Below are 27,059 nucleotides of genomic sequence, written 5' to 3'. Positions count from 1 at the left end.
CGCACATTTGTCAGAAACTTCTGGAAAAGACAGAGTGTGCAGGCCCCCACCCTCACGTGTTATGGAAAGTGTGTCCTGTGAAGGACGCTGTGAGGGGCGCCCTGGTGGCTGTGGTGGGCGGCGTCCCCAGCTCTGTGAAGGCAGCTGGAGGCTTCCAGGCCCTGTTTCCTGGCTCAAGGGCACCAAGGGGAAGGTGCAGTCAGTGTGGGCCAGGAGAGTTTTCTCCTGTGATGTGGGACACCCAGAGCTCTGAACTTCGGGCACCAGGCGCGCAGCAGTCACATACCACGGGGCCTGAGTGACTGGCTGGCCACGGTACCACGGAGATGGGCTGGCACCAGCAGGAGGTGGGAGGAGCCAGGGTAGAGGCCAGACTGGCTCCCACGTGGCCGCCTGCCCTGGGACATAGCCCTGGTCTCTGAGGGAACACCCAGAGAGCCCACCTCCTCTTGGGGCTCCACGGCCAGTGTTCAGCCAGCACAGAGGCACCCTGGTGGATGTCCTGTGGCCTGTGCGTGGCCGGCAGGAGCCACACGGCGGATGCTGCCCGTGGCTGCCCCTGGTCCCCGAGGCGCGCGCGGCTCAGAGTGCAGGGCTGCGGTCCCCACCTGGACCTCCACGGGGTCCTCCGTCTGGGCTTCCTCGGTGTCCAGGAGCTCGATGGTCATGATCACTTGCCCTTTGCGCTGGAGGAACATCACCTGGGGGAGGGCAGGGGACAAACAGCCTGAAGCTGCGAGAACAGCCCAGGCTGGCACAGGATGAGGGCACAAGGTCATCAATGCCTCCCGCTCCCCTGCCTCCAAGCCTCATCCTTTCTTGAGGGACCACTGCTGGGTGCCCACCTCACCTGGGGTGGGCGCCCCCCCTCCCCTGGCCGGCCGCTCACCTTGAAGCAGTTCTCGTCGGCCATGCACCGCTCGGCCTTCCACTGGTAGCTGGTCTCCCGGGCGGCACGGACGCAGCGGGAGGACAGGTTCCCACCAGCGGCGCCCCGCTTCTTCTCGTTCAGGTAGAGCTCCACCACCTTCAGACAGACGTCGTCGCTCACAAGGTGGTGCAGCTGTGGGCACAAGGGCTGGTTGGTGCCGGGCGCGAGCCCCCCAGGAGCGGGGAGCCACAGCCCCCGCCTCACTCAGAGGGGTCGTGGCCAAGTCCACGTGGGAGGGGGCGAAGGTCAGCATCCAACAGGCTGTGCAGGGCGGCCTCCACGCCGGGTGCGCACCAGACCAAACCAGCCCAGACTGGAGCAAAATAAGTCTAAGCAGACCAGACCACAGCAGACCAGCAAACTCTGCCCGGGTATGAGAAATGTACAGAAAAAACGTGCCCAAAGGGGCGTGGTAATCACTGAAAATCGCTGTGATGGCAAAAGATCATCCTTCCCCAACATTCAGTTACAGGGCTTCCCTGGTGGCTCAGTGCTAAAGAAGCTGTCTGCCAATGCAGGAGACGCAGGTTTGATCCCTGGGTTGGTAAGATCCCCTGGAGAAGGAAATGGCAACCCACTCCAGTATTCTTGTCTGGGAAATCCCATGGACAGAGGAGCCTGGTGGGCTACAGTCCACGGGGTCACAAAGAGTCGGACACGACTTAGTGACTAAACAGCAACAATGTTCAGTTACAAGCGTAATTAACTCCTTTAACACCTATAAACATACTTAAAACCTTGAGTTTATGATGAGACAAGTACTGGAAACAGCTGAGGATGCAGGGTCAAACGGAGCAGAGTTGTCTCTGTGCAGTGAGTTGCAGCCCACACAGGCCGGAAAGATGTATTAATACATCTTTCGCTGCTCAAATGCTACTGACTAGAAAAGTTTCAGTATCACTTACATAGCAAATTGCCAGCCACAGGTGTTAGTTTCTGCAAAAATCCCCCTGTCAATAACGAGTTAAAAATGTTTCTACTGACTGCATCTGAGTGGCAGAGGAATGACATGATTCTTTCCTCACTTCTTTCCCACTTTACAATGAACAGCGTCACTTGACAACCAGGAAACCAAAGTCAAGTTAAACAACCTGAGTGTTCACCAAGCAGGACCCACGGTCCAGGACCACACTGGACTCGCCTGGGGCTCTGCTGTTTATTATGCGACCAATCTCCTCTTGCTGATGTTCAGCTGTGGGCGATGCTGAGGCACATCACGGCCAGTCCCCTCAGAAGTGAGCTAAGGCTCTTTACAAGTTGCTAAACTCCCCTCACGAAAGGTTTGTCAACAGGAGCGCTGACATCTCCTCGCACACACACATGTCCACAGCAGCACTGGTCATCACTGCCAAGAGGCAGACGCAACCCAAGCGTCCATCAATGGATGAGTGGAAGCATCCAACAGAATGCAGTCCATCCACACAATGTAATGCCATTTGGGCATAAAAAAGAGTAACGTTTTGGGACTTCCCTGGTGGTCCAGGGTTAACAATCTGCCTTGCAATGCAGGGGACGTGGGTTTGACCCCTTGCCGGGGAACTAAGATCACACATGCCTCAGAGCAGCTCAGCCCAGGCTCCACAACTAGAGAGTCCAGGAGACTCAGTGAAGAGCCTGTGTACCACAACTAAGACCCGATGCAGCCAAATTAATAAATATGCAAAAAAAGTACTGCCACATGCTACAATGTGTATGAACCTTGAAAACACAATGCTGAGTCAAAGAAGCTAGACGCCAAAGGCCACGATGTTGCACGAGTCCATGTATACGAAATGTGCAAACAGGCATGTGCAGAGAGACAGAAAAGGGCTTGGAGAGGAAGGATGGGGAGTGACTGCCGGTGGTGACGGGGTTTCCTCGGGGGATGACGGGAATGTTCTAGAGCTAGGCAGATAACAACTGCACATTATAAATGTACTAAGTTCCATTGAAAGATTCAGTTAAGAATGGTGGATTCTACATTACACGAATTCCACCTTAACAGAGAATGAAGAAAAGTTGCCAACCATGGGGCCAACCGCAGCACAGGAGTGAAGGGCCCGGCGGGGCGGCCCGCCCGCTCACCTGCCGGGCGATGCTCTGCACCAGCTTGTCCATGGTGAAGCCCACATAGGCGTGGATGGTGAACATCTCGCGCAGCGTGTCCTCGTACTGCGTGGGGTCGATGCTGCCCTCCAGCAGGCTCCGCACCATGTCCAGGAAGGCCGGGTAGTACTCCTCCAGCTCCACTTCACCTGCGGGCGGCACCCGGTCACTGCGGGTCTGGCTCACACACTGCCCACCTCCCGGCCCAGGCTTCCTCAGGGCAGCCGTCTCCCCTCCCGGCACCCAGCGGGCGGGCCCTGGGGCTCACTCGGCTGCTTCAGCCGCAGCTCCATGGCGGGGTCGTTGCCCTTCTCACGGCGGCCCTCGCATAGCAGCTTCTCCCGCTCCTTCTCCGTGCGGTACTCCAGAAGCTGCTTCTGCGCCTGGCGGTAGATTTTCAACAGCCTGGAGCACAGCGTCTGATGGAGGCGCAGGAAGAAGTACCAGTTGTTGTTGGCAAAGAAGAGGCTGTAGACGTCGTCCAGGGGCTTGTGCTGCGGCGGCTGCGGCTCTGGGGCCGGCACCTCGCCTGCGGCCCCCTTCTCCTCTGGGGGACTGCTCTGCGGCCCGGGCGCCGGCTTCTTTCGGTCGCCGCCAGGGTCTGCAGCCTGCCCCGGGGGGCTGGCCCGGCCCTCGTCGGCGGAGTCCTCGGATGCGCCCAGGTCCAGCTGCTGGGAGAAGAAGAGGCTGGGCACGAACTGGTGCACCAGTTGGTGGATGGTGCCCTGGTCCTCCTTCTGGATGGCTGGCTGCCGCTTCACGTAGTAGCTGATGAGGGCGGCTGCGTCCTCCAGGATCTGCCTGTCCTCGTACACGAAGATGAGGTGCGGCTCGCTGGAGGGGGCGCTGCGGCCCTCCGAGTGCTGCTCCTGGTGCTGGGGAGACAGAGCGGCCATTGGACAGGAAACCTGCGTGGAGACCCCCCAGTCGGGGGCCAAACAGAGGCTACACTCCCACCACATAGGCCTCCAACAGTGCCGAGACCAGGAGGATGAGGGCAGCACCATCTGATCATTCAGTTCCAGCTGCCCCAGGCTGCCCGGGGGATGAGGAAGCCTCAGCGCAGCACAGGCCTCTGCCGCCATCATTCACTCACACTCAGCCAGGCCCTGGAAGACCTGCGACTGCTCCCACTCCAGTTCCTGCCCCTCCAGCCTTGCCCGCCTGGCTGACACCACCCTCACGTCTCCCGCCGCTGTCCACTCCCCACCTGCCACGAGCCCTCCACGGGACTCCCATTACCAGGCGCCAGCACAGGCCACCCACCTGCTCGTTCCCGTCTACCAGCCCACTCTACAACCCCCACACCGAGTCTAGAGCCACACAGGAGCGCCATCAGCCCGAGCTGCCCCACTTTCTCTGCCCCAGGCCTTCGCACACGACTCAGGAGAGGACCCTGGCCCTGGCACACCACCCCACACTCCTCTGATGCTGTGGGGGCGCTCAGCTTGTCCTGCTGTGCACGAGACCTTCACACGCGCCTTGGCTCTTTCTCCCTGGAAAACCTCATCCTTGGGCTTATTCTTCCCTGCTACCTTTATCCAGTCAACAACTCTCCTTCCAGCAAACCCGAACACAATCTCAGTACTATGCAGCGGTGCATAAGCTGCCCCACATCGTACCCTCTTCCTGGTGACGCTGGTCCCCTGCATGAGACAACAGGGGCAGGCACACCAGGTTCTGGGAAGAAGCGAGCATGGACGCTGTCCCTGTGAGCGGGGTGCCAAGGGCAGGCCTGGCCCTCCGTGGTGCTCTCAACAGTGGCCCTGAGGGGTTACCCAGATGCCCTTGGAACGAGGGCCCGAAGGGAAATAGGGGCAGGGCCTCTTAGGCTGCCGCCTGGCCAGGGACTTCACTTTCTGGGACGGGCAACTCATGTGCTCCCATATCAACTGTGAAATCTGCAGCACCCAGAGACCTCCCGCCCTCCTCACTGGCGGGAAGGGTGGAGTCTGAGTGGGTCCCGGCAGGCAGAGGTGGGTACGGGCGCTGCAGCTCAGCCCTGCTCCCAGCTCTTCAGTGTGACCTTTATCCGGCTGCTTCCAAGGCCCCACCTTGATATGTCATAAATGCCCTTCAAAATCTTCTGGCCAAGTTCTGGAGCTCGTAACACAGACTGGCCTCTGCGAGCCATGTGACAGGAGAAGGGTCTTACTGCCCCAAGCACGAAGGAACCGCACACGCAGTGCTCTCCAGGCCCGGCCCTCCTCCCTCAGACCCCAGGGAAGGCCCCGCGGGACTCTGCTGATGGCAGCGGGGCGGGAGGGGCTGCGCCACCCGTTCTGGGGGGGAGGGTGGAGTCTCAGGCCTCAAGGATCTGCAGCCTGAAGTGCAGAGGCCAGGTCACAGGGTGGACCCTGGGGCTGGGCAGTGGGCGCCGAGCGCGGCAGGGAGGCAGGAGGGAAGGTAGTCTGGGGCCAGCACCCTCGGTGGGCTCCACGGCCGTGTGGAGGAACACGAGCTCTGGGCAGGATGAGCCTCCCAGCGGGGCCTTGAGAGCCTGGAGGTGAGACCCCCGCCGCTCGCTGCTCAGGATCATGTGCGGGAGAGAGGGGAGGAAGTGGCTTGGCCAGGGGCACTCGGTCAGGGACTCCGCTCCCTGACCTGGGCTCCGGCACCGAGCAGCGGCCCCTCCTTCCCCGACAGCCAACGCCCAGCGGGCCACCCCTGCCAGGATTCCTGCCTAGGGCTCCCGCTAGGAACTCTCCCCACAGGCACTGTTCAAAGCGCAGCTCCTTGAGCCCAGGGCCTGGCCGGCCTCACGCAGACCCCGTGAGCCGGACCACACCAAAGCTGGAGGGCAGTGCGCTGGTGGCACGTGGTGCCCTCGTCTGCTGCAGCTGGGCTGGGCCAGGGGCCAGCTCCTGCGCCTCAGTTTCCCCACTGCTAAAACTGGGACAGTAACAGTACTATACAGCAAGGCCTGCAAGTAAGGGTTAGATGGGACACTCCTCCCGAAGGCTCTAACAGTCCATGACCCACGGCAAGCAGCAGCAAAGGAAAGCTGCCGGCCCCAGTCACCTGAAAGAAGGTCCAGCGAGGGGGCGGGGAGCTGAGAAGCCTGCCCTCTGCTGACCGCAGGGCGCCTTCCTGGGTCAGCCCGAGGCGGGCGGGAACAGCCCTCCTATCCCCCTCCGCAGTCCTGAGAGGGCTGTGGAGGCCAGGAGAGCCAGGCCCCGGCTGAGGGGCCTCACCTCGTCATAGACGCTCTCGATCTCGTTGAGCAGGCTCTTGGAGCGAAGGGCCTTGGTGTCGTTCTGCTTGAAGTTCACGGCCTGGTGGTCCAGGGACTTGAGGTACGCCTTCTCATACTGCTCCCGCCAGATCTTGTTAAAGCCCTGCTGGGCCTCCCGCCACTCCTCCTCCTTGGCCTTCAGCCTGTGGGGCGAGCAGGCTCAGCACGGGGACGGCCCAGCACACCCGTCTTCCACTGCAGACCCACTGACCCGTTCCACGCCCGGGACAGCCCGCTCCAGGCACGGGGGCTGGGCTCTGTGCTGGATGAAGGAGGCGGTGGGAACGGCTGCGGGGACCTCACTATGGCCGTTCTTACGGTTACTCAAACATCACTGTCCTGAAGCTCCTCGCTGTCCCGGCCTGCACTCTCTGCAGCTGCGGGCTCAGCCGCGGGGCTCCCTGCTAGACGGGACTGTGTCGGGCTCACTCACATCTGCGCCCCAGCACCCAGGGCAGCCACTTAACCAGTAACTGTTCGCAGCACAGGGAGGGTCCCAAAATGCATGATTACATAAAGGGCAAGCCTATTGACATAGGATGATGCTGTTTCTGCTTTAAGATAATGATTGGATATGATCATGTGCAGAGTGGAATGTTTGAGAAGGACACGAATAATCGCTAACAGCTGTACTTGCCTCTTGGGGATGTAACAGGGAGAGAAAGGAAGACCACAACACAATCAACCAGCCTGAGTCCCCAAGGCACCCCCTCACGATTACACCTGTGACAAACAGCAGTAACGAGCCCCTGGGCAGTGTGGTGAGAAGCGTGAGGGCACCTTTTTAGGACGACGGGGACGGCGGTGACCGGGTTCTTCTTGAGGCTCTCGATGATCTCTGGGGCCTTGTCACCGTAAATGCGGTGGATGGCACGGCGCTGGATCACTTCTGACGTGCCCCCCAGACAGTCGTCCAGCCGGAACTTCTCCTGGTCTTCCGGCGCCATGCGGGACAGCTTCTTCTGGACGCTCTCCAACACCCGGATCGTGGCCAGGTTGGTCTCCAGGACAACGTCTAACTATGGACAGGAAGGCAGAAAGAGGTCAGCGGGTCAGCTCATCCCCCAGGGATGAGCCCGGGCCAGTAGAAGGGATGCTGGGACAGGGCTGGGAAGGGGTGATGGATGCAGGCCCGGGGACTGGAGCAAGCATGGCTGGTTACAGATCCGGGCCTCTGTGCTACCTGGACCTCCCCGCCGCTGGACCCCTCTGAGGAGGGGGACGGGTCCTGGCCTGGCCCTCTTCACAGGCATTGAATGCACGTTACCCTCATCAGCGAGGAAGGGATGCATAGTATACACAGCCTGCAGGTGACTCCCCAAAATATGTGCTGGGGGAGGGGGAGTCAATCCCCAAAGTCACAGGCCACGTGAGTGCTTCCATTTGGGACAAAGTGAACAGGCAGAGGACTGGCTGGTGGCTGCTGAGACCTGGGAGGGGCTCTACAGGAACATGTGAGAGATGCTACTGGTGGGGGAACGGTTTGGTGCCTTGGCTGGTGCTGGGGACACGGACCTCCACAGGGGAGAGAATCCAGAGCTAGACACACACACATAAGACAAACACTTATGCACAAGATCCTCCCCGCTCCCCCCGACCCCACACACACACGGATACAAGTGCAACTAGGGAGACGTGAATAAGATCATGGGCTGGGTCAAGGTCCATAGCCCAGCTGTGACACTGCCTCAGATTTACAAGCCACTCCCACCGGGGCAAAGGTACCCGGAGCACTCTGTTATTTTTTAAGCTGCATATGAATCTACAATGCTCTCAGTAAAAAATTTTTGTTACAAAAATTAACTTAAGTGACCCTAACTGTAGCAAAGAGTTGGACACGACTGAGCGACTGAACTGAACTGTAGTTAATGAAATACACGCACACTTTAAAAAAAAAAGGCACCATCGCGGAGCCAGCCTGGAGGCCAGCAAGGCAGAGAAGGGAGGCTTTCGGGAGTGGCCCACTGCTGGAAGGCACTGGGATCGCCGACACCCTAGAGGAGACTGGCCGACCTCAGGGGGATCAGGGTGCATCCCGTGGGGTGGAGGACACACAGAGGGGGCCGGAGGGAAGGCAGGGCCGAGGAGGGGGCCCCCGGGGGCCCGCGGGGCCGCACGCACCTCGAAGCGCTCATCCTCACAGCGGTGCAGCTGCTCCTCGTAGGGCGTCTTCTTGGAGCTGACGAAGGTGGAGTCCTCAGACCAGGAGGGGAAGGACACCCAGGTGTCATTCAGCACCTGCGCCAAGGGGAAACGCCGTGACTGGAGAGGCAGGGGCCCCGTGGCCAGAGGGCTCTATTGTGTGGTCCAGTGTAGAAGTGCCAAGGATAAGGAACAATCCTGATTCTGCAGGAAATACGTTCGATCCTTGGGTTGGGAAGATCCCCTGGAGAAGGGAAAGGCTGCCCACTCCAGTATCCTGGCCTGGAGAACATAGTCCATGGGGTCAAAAAGAGCGTGACGCTACTGAGCGACCTTCACTTCACTTTGGTTCACTGATTTTGTTGCTGTTTTAGTTGCTAAGCCACGTCCGACTCTTCTGTGACCTCCTGGACTGTAGCCCACCAGGATCCTCTCTGTCCATGGGGTTTGCCAGGCAAGAATACTGGAGTGGATTTCCATCTCCTCCTCCAGGGGATCTTCCTGGCCCAGGGATCGAACTCGCGTCTCCTGCATTGGCAGGCGGATTCTTTACCACTGAGCCACCAGGGAAGAGCAAGTCATACTAACGGTAACATTGATTTAAAAGTGGTTTTAAGAGAAAATGTGACTTTGATCAAATGAACAAATCTACTACTTCGGGGCTGGGAAACTTTCTCTATAAAGGGCTAGGTAGTAAATATTTTAGGTTGTGCAGGTCACTGTTGGGTCTACACGGAAATAGCCTTTTATTGTGATTCACAGATGTTACTTAAAAAAAAAAAAAAAGTGAAGGTTTGCAGCAATCCTGCATCGAGTGAGTCCATCAGGGCCATTTTTCCAAAAGTATTTGCTCACTTTGGGTCTCTATGTCACATTCTGGTGATTCCCACGGTATTTCAAACTTTTTTCACTGTTACTGTATGTGTTATCAGTACCAGTGATCAGCAACTCACTGAAGGCTCGGATGGTTAGCGTGCTTTAGGGACATAAATATTTTAAATTAAGGTGTATACTGTTGCTGTTGTTTTCAATATAACACTATGCTTTTGAACTGTGGTGTTGGAGAAGACTCTTGAGAGTCCCTTGGACTGCAAGGAGATCCAACCAGTCCATCCAAAAGGAGATCGGTCCTAGGTATTCATTGGAAGGACTGATGTTGAAGCTGAAACTCCAATACTCTGGCCACCTGATGCGAAGAGCTGACTCATTTGAAAAGACCCTGATGCTGGGAAAGATTGAGGGCAGGAGGAGAAGGGGACGACAGAGGATGAGATGATTGGATGGCAGCGTCACCAACTCAATGGACACGAGTTTGGGCAAACTCCGGGAGTTGGTGATGGACAGGGAGGCCTGGCATGCTGAGGTTCAAAGAGTCTGAACTGAACTGATAGCACACTTAATGTTATAGACCACAGTAGAGCATAAACATAACTTCCATAAGCACTGGGAAACCAAAAATTTATGTGACTGTCTTTACTGTGGTATTTGCTTTATTGCAGTGGTCTGGAACCAAACCCACAGTATCTGCAAGGTAATGGGACTTCCCCAATGGCTCGGTGAAGCCACCTGCAATGCAGGAGATGTGCATTCAATCCTCGGGTCAGGAAGCTCCCTTGGAAAAGGAAATAGCAACCCACTGCAGTATTCTTGCCTGGAAAATCCCATGGATACAGGAGCCTGGCAGGCTAGAGTCCATAGGGTCGCAGTCGGGTACGACTGAGGGTCTGAGCATACGTGCCCACACCCACACAAGCCTGGACTCACCTCTGCCTTTGTTCCAGTAAAGCAGCTGCAGACAGTATGGAAACAAACGGGCCCATCTGTGTGCCAATAAAGCTTTACTTACAAACACAGGCTGTGAACCAGATTTGGTTCACGGGCCATGCTCTGCTGACTCTCAGACTACATATCCTGGAATCGAGCACGCACTCTTGAATTCTGGAAATGCAGTAAGACTGTCTACTAACTTCAAAAAGCGTCCAGTGGTCAAGCTAAAGAGAAACTCGCTGAGGGCAGTGAACCTGGAACGGAGCGGGCTCACGGCAGGTAAATCTCAGTCTGAATGATGGTGGATAAGCCAAAACCTGTGTGCTGGCAGCGTGTGCTCTGCGGCTTGCAGAGCCACATGCAGGGTGAGAAACCATCATCTCTGCCTGGGCACTCTGTTTTGCTACATCCCAGGACCATCTACCACTCAACACCCGAGGGGATCAACACCCTTCCATCCATCCAGAACAGGTGACGGGGGTTTTGTGGAGGGGCAGGACACAGGCACCACGCAAGCTGATGGAGCCCCCCGGGGACGCTACCTCTTTGCAGATGGCTGTCCTCCCGCTGCACTTGGGCTGCTGGTAGGTTTTGGGGAGCGCCCGGTAGCTGGATCCGATGCGTTTGCATGAGGCATAGTCGATCTCCCGGCTTATTCCGTCCCCGGATCTGTCATTCATGGGTGGGGCGAAGGACAGCTCTTTCACCCCCAGGAAGGACTTGAACTGTGCAAAGAGTTCTGGAAATTTCCTTCAGAAATAAAGACAAATGGGATGGGGGGAGGGAGGGATGAATCAGGATCTTGGGATTAGCAGATGCACACTACTATATATAACATGGATGAACAACAAGGTACTACTGTATAGCACAGGGAACCACATTCAGTAAACTGTAATAACCTGTAATAGAAAAGAATCTGAGAAAAAAATATATATGGATAACTGAATCACCTTGCTATACACCAGAAACTAACACAAGATTGTAAATCAACTACACTTCAATTGAGAAAGAAGTCTTAAGGACTCTCCTGGTGGTCCAGCGGTTGGTAGCCCACCTGCCAAAGCAGGGCATGTGGTTTGATCCTTGCTCTGGGAAGATCCCACGCACTGCAGAGCAACCACTGAGCTCTTGAGCCCTAGATCCCATGCTCCGCAACAAGAGAAACCACCGCAGTGAGAATCCCAAGCACCACAACCAGGGAGGAGCCCCCACCTGCTGCAACTAGAGAAAGCCTGTGCTCAGCAGTGAAGATCCAGCACAGCCCCTAAAAAATTAATTTAAGAAAAAAAGACAAATGGTAAGTCAGCCTCCTGAGGGCCTTCTGAGGATGATCCAGAGATATCAGAATGGCTTCATGCTGATGCAGGTAGTTAACAACGGTCAGAATCAACTTCAGAAAGGAGGGGTGAGAGGTGGAACTAGCATCCAAGATGGTAAAGTCATCTTGTGTGTGTGTGACTGCCACCCCCCCACCACCCCTCTATCACCAACCAGGCTCCACCACTCGTGGCAGGTCCTTGAGACACCCCAGATAAGACTGACCCAGGCTGGCAGAAGCTGGAGTCAGCGATATTCCTTGACTGGAAGGGGCTGAGCACCAGGCCACAGGCTGGGAAACTAGTCAACCTGCCCAGGCCTATCTGCAGACAGTTTCACCGGTGGACGGTCACATCCATTTGCTTAGTATTTCCTTGTGCATATTTGCTTGTGGATGATAATGTCAGAAGCTGGGTGGTCATGACCCTTGGTCCTTGACAGAAAAAGTCTGCTTCCCTGCCCCAGAGCCCTCCTCCCTCATGAGAGAGATCCTCTCCCTGGACAAATTCTCAGGAATCGTAACAGAATGGTCGTGCATGTCGACGGGAAGATTTTAAGGCAACTGACCCCCAGTGTCATCTGGATTGTTTAAATGAAAATCAAATTCTACAGAAAGGGTACGGATATGTTGACAGCCGGTGTGGTGATTCTGCCTGGTGACTAAGTCAAGCAGTCTCCGCTCCTTAACTGTGTGCTCCCAGACGGCCGTCTGCTGTAGCCCACTTTTAAGGACCGCCTCCCCCACCCCCAGCTTGGCTCACAAGAAAAGCCCATAGGCCAACGGAAATGCAGCCAAGGAAGACGACAACATCAGAGCAAAGGGTGTCCAAGGTTACGGCGGGATAAACCACTCTGAAGGGGGGCGACCCCGCCCCTAACTCCAGCCACACTGTCACTAGGGAGCAGCTCTCTGGACCACTGCACTCGGCCGCCCACGATGTGCAAACCCAGAAAGCAGGTCACACATGCAGAGAGAGGCCTCCTGGGGCAGGGATGCCACACGAACAGTAACTCAGCTGGGCATCAGAGCAAGATGGGCGAGCAGGGGGCTTCCTTGGTGGCTCAGTGTGTAAAGAACCTGCCTGCCAATCAGGAGACGTGGCTGCAGTCCCCAAATCTGGGACGATCCCACATGCTGCTGAGCAACAAAGCCCACACACCGCAACTACTGCGCCCGCACGCCGCGACCACTGCACCCACACACAACTACTGCGCCCGCACGCTGCGACTACTGCGCTCATACACAACTACTGCGCCCGCATGCCGCTACTGAGCCCGCACGCCACGACTACTGCGCTCATACACAACTACTGAGCCCACACACCACAACTACTGCACCCACACACAACTACTGCACCCGCATACAACTACTGCGCCCGCACACCGCGACTACTGCGCCCGCACGCCGTGGCTACTGCGCCCGCACACAACTACTGCGCCCGCACACTACTGCGCCCGCACGCTGCGACTACTGCGCTCATACACAACTACTGCGCCCGCATGCCGCAACTACTGAGCCCGCACGCCACGACTACTGCGCTCATACACAACTACTGAGCCCACACACCACAACTACTGCACCCGCACACCGCGACTACTGCGCCCGCACGCCGCGGCTACTGCGCCCGCACACAACTACTGCGCCCGCATGCCGCAACTACTGAGCCCGCACGCCGCGACTACTGAAACCTGACCGCCCTAGAGCCTGTGCTCTGCAGGTGGAGAAGGCCCTGAAATGGAAAGCTTGCACACAACAGCTAGAGTGGTCCCTGCACACTGCAACTGGAGAAAAGCCCACCCAGCTACAAAGACCCAGCACAGCCAAAAATAAACAAAACTGAAAAAAGAAAAGAAAAAAAGAACCAGCCACATCTTAGCTGAGCCTTGTGTGATGTTGCCATCCTGTTCTGGGCGGTTTTCCAGAGTGTTAACAGATCTTCAGCGGGCCCAGAAAGTTAATCTAACGGAAAGGCCAGCCTTATGTGTGCGCCCTCTCAGAACCACCAGAGAAGCACCTCCTGATGACTCGAACTAGACCTCTGAGTATCCCAGTCCAAGCGCGTGACCCCAGCACTGACCACAGGGAGAAACCGAGGCAAATGTCCATCAAAACAGACCCTGCTGAGAAACTCACGATACATACAAGTAACGGAACACTATGCAGTCACTAAAAATGATCGTGTGGGTCTAAGAATTGCTGAGTTTTAAAAAGGACAGAGAAGGCTGTAGCCCAGCCTGACAGTGTGGTGCCACTGACGTGAAACTCAGCAGCCACACTCAGGTCTAGAGAAGAGGGGGTGAGTGAAGGGCCGGCTTCCAGGTCTAGAGAAGAGGGGGTGAGTGAAGGGCCGGCTTCCAGGTCTAGAGAAGAGGGGGTGAGTGAAGGGTTGGCTTCCAGGTCTAGAGAACAGAGAGTGATGAGTGAAGGGCCAGCCTATGGCCATACCACCCTGAACGCGCCCAATGTCATCTGATCTCAGAAGCTAAGCAGGGTCAGGCCTGGTTAGTACGTGAATGGGAGTGAAGGGCCAGCTTCCAGGTCTGATCCCCCTGAGCTGGCCCACCACAACACAATGCCTCTTTTATGAAAGCTTGCCCTGGGGAAAGAGAGAGATATCCACTCAGGCCTCAGTTTCCTCAGCTGTAAAATGTATTGAGATATAGCGAATGCATTTACATTCTACATTCTTGAGTTCATAGAAGGCTAAAAAAAACTGGTCCCCTTTTCAGTTTCTAACTGGTCCTGATGAGAAAGGAAAGCAGACCCTGACACTGTAATAAATGCTGTTGAGATACTCTCTTCTGCAACTTGCAGTGAGTGAATAAACAGAAGAATAAACCACAGAAAGAGGGGAGACCTTTGCCTCCTGACGGACAGAGGGATGTGGGGGCACCATGAAGATGCATTTGGCAAAGTGCACCCACGCCACAGGGATGCCAATGCAGACATGGGAAAGAATAAACCTGGAGGGAGAACCTAGACGTGAAGAGAGACCTACAGACCTGCTAGAAAACAAAGCCCAGACCAGTTCTGTGCTCGGAGCCTGAGCCTGAGCTGTGTGCCTGGTGGTGTCGGCCCGGGTTGGCTGCATCGTGATCAGTGCAGAGAGGTGGTCACTCTTAAGCCGAGGGAGGGAGCATGAGTGACATGGCACATGGATGGCTCCTGGAGGTTGGCGAAGGTCTATTTGTGACAAGGGTTATGGGTACAAGGGAATTTGCCTAAAAATGATTTTACCAAGCCATTCTTCAGTTATGTGGTTTCCTGGACCCGGGTTCTATTTTACGTGAAAAAGAAAAAGTTTAAATACCTTTTTAATTATTAGGAAGGCCCAGGTAGCTGCCCCCAGAGCCTGGCTGCCCCTGCAGCTGTCTTGGGGCCTAAACAGGCAGGCTCCCCTGGTGACTCAGACGGTAAAGAATCTGCCTGCAATGCAGGAGGTGACCTGGGTTCGATTCCTGGGTCGGGAAGATTCCCCTGGAGAAGGGAATGGCTACCCACTCCAATATGCTTGCCTGGAGCATTCCATGGAGGGAGGAACCTGGTGGCTACAGTCCATGGGGTCACAGAGAGTCGGACACGACTTAGTGACTAAAGCATGTCATGTGTAGGGAGAACTCACCATGTGTGAGATGCTAGCAGTCTTCAGGCAAAGCTCACTTGGAGCTTTTTGAAACACTGTGTAGGTATACTTATAATCCCCTTTTGACAGCATGGAAACTGAGGCTCAGATGGGGCTCAGACCCAGGCTGGACGTGACCAAGATGGTGAGCAGGAAGCACACTGGCAGCCAGCACACGCCCCTTCCCACACACAGCACCTCCAGACCAGCTCCATCCCCTCGGAAGCTGCCGGCCGGGGCTGGCTCACACAGGGCAGCAGCATGTGATGGAAGTGGGTCACTGATCTGCTAACAGCACTTCTCTTGGGGAACGAGGGATGCTGACCAGTCATTTCATTCTTCCTGGTAATTTCTGATAGAATTTTAAAAAGCATAATGAATCTCCAGGGAATTATGCCAAGTGAAAAAAGCTGATCCTGAAAGGTTAAACAACATACAATGTATGACTCTACCTAATTCTCTTGCCAAGTAAGCTTTAGAGAAGAAGCACAAGTTTGAGGGGCTGCCAGGGGCCTGGGGATAGGAGGGATGTGGATCTGAGTATCAAACGCCAACACCAGGATTCCTGTGGTTCCGAGGCTGCTCCGTACCTGCACAGTGGCAGGGGACACACCAGCCTTCACAAGTGATACAACTGTACACATACACACACATAAAATGGGAACATGAAAAGATGGGTGGGTCGTCTGAAAGTCAACATCCTGCTTATGACATTGACTACAGATGTTACCGTGGGGGGACGCTCCCCAGAAGTTCTGTGTTCTTTCTCACAACTGCTGGTGAATCTATTGTGATGTCTGTAACAATTCCAACTTAAAAGAAAAAAATCGGAAAAAAACGGATATACTGTTTTCCAAATACAACAGCCAAAAGATGGGTGAAAGGCATTTGCGGAACAAAATGCAAGAGGGGAGAAGTACCACTCACCCTAGGAACGGGCCAACCAGCTGGAGGAGCTCAGAGCCAGACACCAGCTCCTGGTTGAAGAGGGCGATGCAGCGGAGGAAGTTCTCATAGACCTCCTGGCTCTTCAGCACCCGTCGCACCTGCAGGGGGAGGCAGTCAGGGGCCTGAGGGCCACGCCCCGCCCGAGCCCACCTGGTCTACCTCGCCAGGTGCACACGGAGCCACAGATGGTGGCTGTGGTCTGCAGGGGACTGCTCTCCACTCAGACAGCACACGCCCAGAGCCATCTCACTGGCTCTGCCCACTGACTCTGGGCAGGAAGCCCCCGGACCACCCCTGCTTCAGAGAAGCCATACAGCTTCTGAGCGGCAGACGTGTGTCCCCAGATGTGGCACGGGCTCTGAGCTCAGCCTTTCCCATGTGTTTCGCCACCTCCTGCCCACTGTCCGCCACCGGCCACCTGCCGCCGCCTCCTCACTTGGGACTGCTCAGATCTGAGCTGGGAGAGGCCAGCCTGGACCAGGCAAGGCCCAGAGGTCACTGGTCTCGCCGCTCACCTTGTCGAAGAAAGAGAACTCCTGCAGAGTGCCGTACTTGCCCACGGTGGCGATGGACAGGTCTTTGGTGCCACGGAGTTTCATCTTCTTCTGCGGAGAGAGAGCCCACGCCATGGATGCTCTGTGCATCCCACAGGTGGCCTGTGTCCATCATTGTGAGTCACAACATCGCCAACACGGAGCGCTCCTGACAGGAACCATCATCAGGACCCCCATGGATGGACTTCTCAGGACCAGCCACCTCAGCCTCCAGGACCGAGTGCAGAGTGGAAGTCACACAGCCACCCTGCCCACAATCTGGGATCTAAATCTCAGCAATTTAGTGCTTTTGCTATCAGGCAGGGGCATCACAGGGTAAGAAGAGCAAGGGAGTCATGCCCTTAGATATAGTATCAGAGACCTCTTCTCCTGCCTGCTCCTCCCATGAGCTGTGACTGTGATTGGGGGGTATGGGGAGGGGGGGTGGCAATGAGAAGATCCTGGGGAAATTTGGGTTTTAAGTTGCTGTGAAGATTGTTCTCTCTAGGCTGGACTTGGACCTGAACTTGATCACACTCCTGAGACATCGAGGATACTACCAAACCATCTCCCAAATGCCTGAAGAATGATGGGCATGTGTCAAAAGGACACAAGAGCCAGCCTAAAGGGGCCCCACTGGCTAGATCTGAGGCAGTTTAGAGTCAAGACAGACAATGATAGTCATAGATTATACTGTGCTTCCACTTCAAGGGGCATGGGTTCGATGCCCGGCCTGGCAACTAGGATTCTGCACGCTGCAAGGTGCAGCACAGAAAAACAAAGAAAAACAAGACAAAAAACACAAAAGAACATGACAGTCACAGATTATAACCCGAGTCTGTAAAGACACACATTAAACAGACAGAGATGGAGAAAAAGCTCTCCCTTCCCGTAGAAAGCCAACTAGCAAATACACAAGGGATGATGGAATAAGAAAATCACCATCACAGGTGAGGAGCACAACAGGAGAGGAACCTCAGAGCCTCTCACCCCTTAGCAGGGCACCTTGTGCAGTGACCAACCTGCACAACTGTACATGGGCGTCCTGCCCATGAGAGAGTAGTGAAGGTGAGAAGCAGCAGGCTGAGCAGTGTATCCAGTTTACGCAGGAGGAGATGACACCACATCTCACACTCTTGTAAGCCAAGGGAAACAGGTGAGCAGCCACCTTAGAGGTGAGCTGTCTTCCCAAGCTCCCACAGACAGTGAATTTCAAGCTGGACTAGGGCCTGGACTCAGCCTCCTGCCCCAGCCTGTTGCTCAGGGCCTCCGCACGTTGCTCCCCAGGTCATCTACAGAGAAGGCCAGGCTGCTGAGTGTCGACACACACGTCTATGTGCACAGCTGACGGTTACCTTTGCTGGTGCAGACACGGGACGGAGGAGGGAGGGCCGGGAGCGCTTTTTGCTGTGCTCCAGATTCTTCTCATGCTCGCTCTTTTGAACACTGTTCATTTCGCATGGCCCATTTCCTGTGAACTAAGGACACAAACACAGGAGGTGGTCAGCACTGGTGAGACACAGCCGGACCCACCAGGGCTGGTTCTCACTGTATCTGAGCACGCGGAAACAGCTGAGACTCAGCTCATGACCCCAAAGACCGGGGCACTATCTGCCCCGGGCCAGGGGCCTGGTCCTAATGCGAACTAAGCCTGGCTCTCAAGATGCTCACGTTAACTGCAGGAAAGACCTGTGTACCCAGCTCACCACAGTTGCACTCCGTGAGGCCGGGAGAAGGCTCAAGGAAGGCCTCGATGGATGAGGGTCCTGACAAGTGAGGGAGGACTCAGCAGGGAGACACTGAAGTTGGGCCTTGGTGCGGGACTCACCCAGCAGACCACTGACAGGGTGTCTGCCTGTGTGTCTGGGTGCACCGCAGGAAGGAAATCATTTCAGGTGAGACGACCAGTATATGCAAAGCCCTGGCAGCAAGAGGATGTGGCTGATGGCTGCCAGGTCACTTGGGGGCCTTCCAGCCAAGTCTGTGTTCTTTCCTATGAATGAAAAATGCATCCTGGAGGCAAAGTCATCATGGGTGGGGGCGGGGGTGGGGGTGGGGGGCTCTCATTGCTGGTTCTCTGCACCAAGCACTTATTAGCAGGTCAGGGTGCTGGCAATATTTATGAAGAATGGTTCTGGAGGAATCTAGCAGCATTTGTTATCATATGGAAGTCCAAGCAGGCAAGGGAGAAGGTGGACAGCTCGCAGCTCTTCTGCGGGGCTGGGCTGCAGAGGCACAGCACCATCACCCCCACCGACCATGGGGCCTTTATGCAGAGACACCACATGAAGGGTGGGCTGGGAGGATAAATCATGGTGCCTCCAAACAAAACAGAGGCAAACGTCAGCTATGAATCAGCTCTGTGTTGATGCTAGGGACAGGCACATCTGATACACCGTTATTCCAAACAGGAAAAACCCCTAGGGGCATGCCCGAACAAACAGGATGCCATTTTTTTTTTTTAAAGGAGTCCATTTGTCTGCACTCAGAGGTTTCTGGAAAGATATATAAGACATTTCTAAGTTTAATTCTGAGGAGAATGACTGGGAAACTGAGGCAAGAAAGAGGGAAATTTACTTTTCATACTTGATGCTCTCACTGACACTTTTTTCCTATGAGCATGCACTATTTTTATATAAATAATTACAATGATAAAGATCTATTACTTAACTACAGATATAGTCAAAGCTATGGTTTTTCCAGTAGTCATGTACAGATGTGAGTTAGACCATTAAGAAGGCTGAGTGCCAAAGAATTGATGCTTTCGAACTGTGGTGCTGGAGAAGACTTTTGAGAGTCCCTTGGACAGCAAGGCAATCAAACCAGTCAATCCTAAAGGAAACCAACTCTGAATACTCACTGGAAGGACTAATGCTAAAGCTGAATCTCCAGTACTCTGGCCACCTGATGCAAAGAGCTGACTCATTGGAAAAGTCCCTGATGCTGGGAAAGACTGAAGGCAAAAGTAGAAGGGGGCAACAGAGCATGAGATGGTTGGAAGCATCACCGACTCAATGGACATGAATTTGAGCAAACTCTGGGATACAGCAGAGGACAGAGGAGCCTGGCGTGCTATATAGTCGATGGGGTCGCAAAGAATCAAATGCAACTTACCGACTGGACAACAACAACAAAGTCTGTCCCTGTCCGTTAGGGGATTAATTCTTTGGAGGAGTAGTTATCCAAAGATTCAAGACTACTTCAAGAATCTAAAGTAAAAAAATTCTCAACTGGTATCTGCCGTAGATTCCAGAACTGGTGCAAACATCGCTTCTCAGAGGGGAATGGGTAATAATAGGACTTGGTGGCAGGGGCGGGCGGAATGGGGGGTGAGGGGGACACCCACTGCGTGCCCAGTCAAGATCACCCAGTTGGAAAGCAAGCTCAGTTATCACCAACCTTCAACTAACAGTTCAGACAGTTCTTATGCTTCAGTTAAATGTCCCAATTTGCAAATGTCTGAGGTAGAAGGCCCCCAGAAACCATTTAGGTAGGGGCTGGCTCAGTTTGTGCTTGTCAATAAAGTTTCACTGGCACATAGCCACACCCACTAACTGATGTAAGGCCTGTGGTTGCTTTCCCGCCTCCACCGCAGGGCTGCACCTTTGCCACACAGACTGTGCGGTCTGCAAAGCCTAAGATACTCACTGTTTGGCCCTTAACAGAAAAACTGCTGAGCCCTGATCTAGGCCAGATAGTCGAGTTTAATTAGGACAATATCCAATTTTGCCTTTGGTTTCTTTCTCCTGCCGTTTTAGTAGAAACGTAAATGCAAGATCATCTTATAAGATGAATTATATATACATACGAGCATTTTAATAATTTTTAAAAGTTGATGAAATCTTTTAAAAAGCACAAACAGCTCTAATCACCCAATGTACACTTAAAAAAACACTGCTGGACTGATAACAAATACCATCTAGAGAAACTGAGTAGGTGCTTTTCTGAGGGAGATGCTTTTCTTTCCAGGGTGGGCTTTGTCAGAGTCCAGCTTGGTAGATGCTACGCTGTGTCCGCCAGGGGGTGCTGCGACCACGGCCCTCAGAGAACGAGGCTCCACTCACCCCTCACAGAGAGGCAACAAGGGAACTCAGGAACCAGGGCCTGCAGAGTTCACGTGAGCTGCGTAGACGGCCAGTGTGCCCAGTTACCAAGCGTCCTCCATGCACTGTCCCCACAACTCCAGCAGACGGGGCCCCCCACCCACCCGAGGCAGGTCTGATGGCTGCTCCACCAAGGCAGGACCCTGCTTTGCAACCCTGGCCTCACCAGGGCCAGACACTTTGCTTAAAAGCTTCCAACTGGTCTAGGGACAGACATTCTCATCACATTTCTTAGATGAGGGAGCTGAGGGATGAGGAGGTGACCTGCCAGGCTCCTGCAGAGAGGAGGGGACAAAGCGGACATGGACCAGGTGTGTCATTCAGAGCCCCTATTCTGGTGCTGCACCCACCACCTCCTGTCTAAGTGGGGGCTATACTCTCGAGCCTCCCTGAGCAGGGCATGTCCTCCAGAGCGGTGAAAGATGGCCAGGGACTCAGGAAGGCCTTTCCTTCCTGAAGCCACAAGGGTGGGCTGCACCTGGACCACATGGCACTGACAGTGATGGCTCTGGGAAGGCCACTGGAGGATGCCGCTGGACACACATCCCTGCAGGAATGGTTCAGGAAGAGAACTGCCAACACCAAGGTCAGAGCTGAGATTCCAGACCCAGATCCAAGAGGATGACACCCAAAGACTATCCACCAAGTGTACGAGGGAGCAACAAAGGCTTCAAAGCAGGGGACACGATGCAGCTCGAGTTCCCTGGACACAGAGGCCCACGTGCCCGCAACCTTGGGCTGAGCCAACAGAAGGGTACGCAGTGGGAAGGAGGTGCTGAGATCCCTCTGCTCCTCGGCCGCGTGGCCCCGGGAGCCAGTGGGGAGGGTCGGTCATGAGCCAGTTAGGGAGGTCTCTGATGAACACGCACAGAGAAGGAAGATGGCAATGAAGCTGCGGCTGCAAAGGGCATTATTTGGAAACACGGAGAGAAAAACAAGTCGGGATTCTGAAGTTCAGAGAGATACACGGGGCAGACAGTGGACTTAAAGAAGCAAGTCAGACTCGAGGGTAGGGCCATGAGGAGGCAGCTGGGCTGAGAGGCCCAGTGCAGATGTGAGTTCTCTGTCCCTGGGGGGTCCAGACAGGGGCTTTGTTTCCCCCACCTGCCCAGGCATTTCTCAAGAGCTTCCGGCAGGCCAGGCAGCAGACTGGTGCTGGAGATGGGACGACCAGCCTGGATTCTAGGCTGGATTTTCCAGCACAACCATAGCAGCTCATTCCAAAGCATTGAGTATAAGCTGGGCCCTGTGAGAAGCACTTGAAAGACAATACCTCAGTCCCAGCCTAAGCAGGAGGGGTGATCAGTTCCACATAAGAGAGAAGGCAATGAAGCCTGGGAGGTGACATGGCCAGCTCAAGGCCCCCTGCCGCACCCAGAGCACAAGGAGGCCCGGGCTGTGTGCTCACTGGGCTCAGTCCAGCCCCCCAGGACACCTGAGACTCCAAGAGGGTGGGCAGGACTGGTCACAGCTCCTGGACTTGACATCAGCCCCACAGACGGGCTGTGGCACAGAGCCAGCTTCTCTGGCTCAGTCAGGAAGTGTTTCTGTGTGGAAACTCTACTCAGGGATGGTGCTCTGTGTCCTGGAGACAGTAACATGGGGATGAGCCCCAGATCGCACACCGGAAGTCCACTTGCTCAACCAAGAGTCTTGAATGGCATCCAGACTCAGACTGCTGTTGCCCTGTGAGCCCCTTCCTTCGAGACCTGCTGTCCTGCAGCCCCGTGCCCCCACTGCACCCTCACTCAGGAAGCAGACCCGGGAGAGGCGGTGGTGACGCAGGAGGCTGGGAGGGGGACTCTGGTGTGCTCACAGCCCAAGCTGTCGTCAAGGGCAAAGAGAAAGAGCGAAGAGAGGAAATGGAACGCTCATCAACCTTCGAATAGAGGGGGCTTCCTCAGCCTGAGGCTGCTTATGAAAAGCCCCCAGCTCACATCACACTCGTGGTGAAAGACGGAAGGTTTTCCTCTAAGATCAGGAGCGAGACATGGACACCTGCTCTCACCACTTCTAGTCCACACAATACTGGAAGTTCTAACAGAGCAACTGGGCCAAAGAAGGAAACAAAAGCACACAAACTGGAAAAGCTATATAATTAGCAAATCCTAGGGAATCCACAAAAACCATCAAAGCAAATAAACGGGTTTAGCAAAGTTGCAGGATACAAAATCAACACAAAAAAGCAGTGCTGTTTCTGTATATGAGCAATGACTAATCCAGAAGTGAAATTAAGAGAACAACTGCAGGACTTCCCTGGTGGCTCAGTGGTAAAGAATTGTTTCCCGATGCGGGAAGATCCCACACGCCTCGGAGCAACTATGCCCGTCCGCCACAACTATCAAGCCTGTGCTCGAGAGCCAGGGAATCTAAACTACTGAGCCCACATGCCGTAACCACTGAAGCCCGTGTGCCTAGAGCCTGTGCTCCGAAGGAGAAGCCTCCACAAGGAGAAGCCCGCGCACAACTCGAGTGGCCCCCGCTCTCCACATCTGGGGAAAAGCCCGAGCAGCAAGAAGACCCAGCCGGACAAAAACAATCAATCAATCAAGTTATATGCAAAAAACTTCCATGACAACAAAAAGGATAAAGTATTTGGAAATAATCAAAGGGGTCAAGACTTATACAGTAGGAAAAAAAACTATGAAACACTGCTGAGAGAAATTAAACATTTAAATAAAGGAAGAAATGCTGCGTATTTGTTGGGTAGAGGACTTAATCTTGTTAGGAAGGCAATACTCCCCCAAACAGTTGGAAGATTCAATGCAATCACTTTCAAACTCCCAATAGCCTTTTTTGCTAGAATGGGAAATCCAATCTTTAAATTCATATAGAACTGCAAGGGGCCTGACTAGCCAGAACAATCCTGAAAAAGAACCAAATCGGGGGACTCATGCGTCCTGATTTGAAACTTACTACAAAGCAACAGTAATCAAGATGATGCGGTGCTGGCCAAAGGCAGACATGGAGATCAATGGATTAGAAGTGAGAGTCCAGAAATAAACCCATAATACTGGTCATCTGATTTCTGACAAGCGTGCCAAGACTATACAATGGGAAGAGAACAATTCCCTCAACAAACCAGACTGGACCCCTACCTCACACCATATACAAACATTAAGTCAAACTGGATCACTGCCCCAAACACTGGAGCTAAAACTAAACAAGTTATTAGAAAAAAACTTAGAGGCAAACCTTCATGACCTCAGAATTAGCAACAGATTCTTAGATTTGACAGTGAAAGCATGGGCGATGAAAGAAAAAAAAATAGGTAACTGGACTTGACCAAAGGACACTAACAAAAAAGTGCAGACAACCTACAGAATAGAGGAAAATATCTGATAAGGGATTAATGACAAGAGTATATAAAGAACTCTTAAAACCCAACAACCACACATGCACCCCAATGTTCATCGCAGCACTGTTTATAATAGCCAGGACATGGAAGCAACCTAGATGCCCATCAGCAGATGAATGGATAAGGAAGCTGTGGTACATATACACCATGGAATATTACTCAGCCATTAAAAAGAATTCATTTGAACTAGTTCTAATGAGATGGATGAAACTGGAGCCCCTTATACAGAGTGAAGTAAGCCAGAAAGATAAAGAACATTACAGCATACTAACACATATATGGAATTTAGAAAGATGGTAACGACAACCCTATATGCAAAACAGAAAAAGAGACACAGAAGTACAGAACAGACTTTTGAACTCTGTGGGAGAAGGTGAGGGTGGGATGTTGCGAAAGAACAGCATGTATATTATCTATGGTGAAACAGATCACCAGCCCAGGTGGGATGCATGAGACAAGTGCTCAGGCCTGGTGCACTGGGAAGACCCAGAGGAATCGGGTGGAGAGGAGGGGGAGGGGATCGATGGGGAATACGTGTAAATCTATGGCTGATTCATGTCAATGTATGACAAAACCCACTGAAAAAATAAATAAATTAATTAAAAAAAAAAAAAACCCAACAACCAGGAGACAAACGGAAGACTGTGCAAAGTACTTGAATAGACAGTTCTCCAAAGGTAAACAGATGGCCAGTAAGCACATGAAATGCTCAGTATCATGAGTCAGCAGGGAAATGCAAATCACAATCATAACGAGATACCATTTCACGCCAACTCAAAGACTATCTTTTTAAAAAAATAAAGGAAATCTTGAGCATTGGTGATGATGTGGAAAACTGAAACCCAAGTATACTGCTAGTGAGAACGGAAAATGGTCCAGCCACTGTGGGAAACAGTCTGGCAGTTTCTCAAAAGTTAAACATACAGTTACCCTAAGACTCAGCAATTTCACTCCTAGGTACAGACAAAGAACCGAAAACATGTGTTCAAGCAAAACCTTGTACATGTTGCTCACAGTAGCACTAGCCAGTGACCAAAGGGCAACAACCCAAGTGTCCATCAATGGATGAACAGATGAACAGACTGTGATCCATCCACACAATGGAATTACTATTCGGCCATACAAGTGATGAAGTTCTGACACATCACGGATGAAGCTTCAAAACATGAGGCTGAGTGAAAACAGCCACGTGCCAATCAAAGGCCACATGTCATATGATTCCATCTATCAACACACGAAATGTCCAGGAACAGGCGAATCCACAGAGACAGAAAGCAGACTGGAGGCTGCCAGGTCTCAGGAGGAGAGCATGGGGAGTGACTGCTAACGGGGATGTTTCCTTTTGGGGTGCTGGGGATGTTCTGCAACTAGACAGAGGTGACGGTTGCACAACACCATGAGTACCCTAAACACCACTGAACTGTACATTTTAAAATGGTGAATGTTATGTTACGTGAGTCTTCCTTCAATTTTTTTCTGAAAGCTGTTAAGTTCGCAAGAAAAGAAAAAGAGGAGGAGGAAATGGAAAAGGCAGCTTGGCAGGCCTCAGGCCACAGCAGAGAGAGAAAGGCTGACAGTGCAGTCTGCGCTCCCAAACTCCCCACCCCAGGCCCCTCTGCCGCTCCCAGTTCTGTGCCCCCGCCCCAGTCACGGCTGAGCCTCAGCCCACGTCCACTCGGTCCCTCCACACAGGCAGGCAGTGAGCCTGAGCCCTCCTGCACCACAGGCCCCGGTCACGGGCAGGTCTCCATTGAAGACGCTCTGCCCCCCAAACCGGCCCTCAGCACCCGCCGCTCTCGATCCAGAGAAGCCCTGTGGAGGACCTGCTCCAGGTCAGTGAGGGCGTGGAGCCTGCACGCCGGGCCCATGGGTGGCTGCACTGGGTGTGGCTTCGGGGGAAAGCCAGTGTCTCTGGGGAGTGGATAAACCCGGCCTGGCCTGAAGGCTGCACTGAGGCGTGGGGCTCTGGCCGAGAACGTGGCCCCAGACGGGGGTGGGTGCTCCGTACTCACCAGGGAGCGCTTGGCTTCAGGCAGGAACTGTCCAAACTCGGAGAGCAGGTCCTCCTGGCCGCGGAAGAGGTTGGCCACCTCAGTGAACACCTCCTCTTCAGACATGCCTCGGAAGGGACGGCCCTTTGTGCTCAGCTGCTCCTTCTGTGAATTTTCAAGAAAAGGAAAAGGAGTCGTTAGCCAAGGAACCAAGAGACACCCTAGGCCGGGACATTCCAGCATCCCACTGTGGAGGAGAGAGGGACGATTCACGAAAGACAGGCTTGGCGGGCAGAGCCCCTGACTGCTGCCACCAGGGGAGAGGGCCCAGCCTGCTGCCTAGCTGACACCTGGGTTACCCCCCAACCACTTCCCTTCCACCGGCTCGGGAGAACGGCCCCGTGTGCTTGCATCTTGACCCTGCTGCGCAACTTGGCCTGGGCCCCAGCCATGGATGCAGTCAGAGCTGGGAGCGTGGAGGCAATGGGGGAGAGGCACGGTCACGGAAGGACCTTGTCCCAGCCCTCGAGCAGCACTGTTGTGCAGAGGCTGCGGAAGGGCAAGGTCAATGGCGAATCCACGCGGCTCCCAAGGGCAAGGGGACTCGTCCCGCTGGGCAGGGGATATGAGGAGCTAGCGCTGAGTCTGGAAGGGGCAGAGGGTGAAGAAGGACAGGAAGGAACCTGCAGGTTATGGGACTTGCTCTCCCAGGGTCACCAAGACCCCAGAAGGGAGATGGCTTGACCTGGAGCTTAAGACAACAAGATGAAGACCAGAAGGGTCGCAGGTTGGGAGGGCAGGAAGAGGTGAGGAGAACGCAAGTCGGCCGTCAGAAGTCAGTCCTTGGACTCCCCTGTTGGCACTGTGGTTAAGAATCCGCCTGCCAATGCAGGAGACTGGTTTGACCCCTGAGTGGGCAAGATCCTACATGAGGTCTGTGCACCACAACCGCTGAAGCTCGCGCGCCTGGAGACTGCTCCGCGACAAGAGGAGCCACCACGATGAGAAGCCAGCGCATGGCTTTTA

The 27,059-nt window shown here is 54.2% G+C and overlaps 1 protein-coding gene across 1 annotated transcript in view; it reads right to left on the bottom strand.

Moving 5' to 3' along the window:
* Window positions 1-27,059, bottom strand: part of SIN3B (SIN3 transcription regulator family member B) — a 45,474-nt gene that overhangs the window by 3,663 nt on the left and 14,752 nt on the right. Inside the window, exons 5-16 of the mRNA XM_043467220.1 lie at window positions 26,055-26,198; window positions 17,937-18,059; window positions 16,564-16,653; window positions 16,028-16,146; window positions 10,703-10,910; window positions 8,373-8,489; window positions 7,032-7,270; window positions 6,211-6,394; window positions 3,285-3,891; window positions 2,996-3,165; window positions 890-1,063; window positions 609-701 (exon numbers count right to left, since the gene is read on the bottom strand). Of these exons, the coding sequence (XP_043323155.1) occupies window positions 609-701; window positions 890-1,063; window positions 2,996-3,165; window positions 3,285-3,891; window positions 6,211-6,394; window positions 7,032-7,270; window positions 8,373-8,489; window positions 10,703-10,910; window positions 16,028-16,146; window positions 16,564-16,653; window positions 17,937-18,059; window positions 26,055-26,198 (2,268 nt within the window). The remainder of the gene's footprint in view (window positions 1-608; window positions 702-889; window positions 1,064-2,995; window positions 3,166-3,284; window positions 3,892-6,210; window positions 6,395-7,031; window positions 7,271-8,372; window positions 8,490-10,702; window positions 10,911-16,027; window positions 16,147-16,563; window positions 16,654-17,936; window positions 18,060-26,054; window positions 26,199-27,059) is intronic.

Source organism: Cervus canadensis, chromosome 4, assembly GCF_019320065.1.
Source record: "Cervus canadensis isolate Bull #8, Minnesota chromosome 4, ASM1932006v1, whole genome shotgun sequence".
NCBI lineage: Eukaryota > Metazoa > Chordata > Mammalia > Artiodactyla > Cervidae > Cervus > Cervus canadensis.
This window is presented reverse-complemented; position numbering and strand designations above follow the sequence as displayed.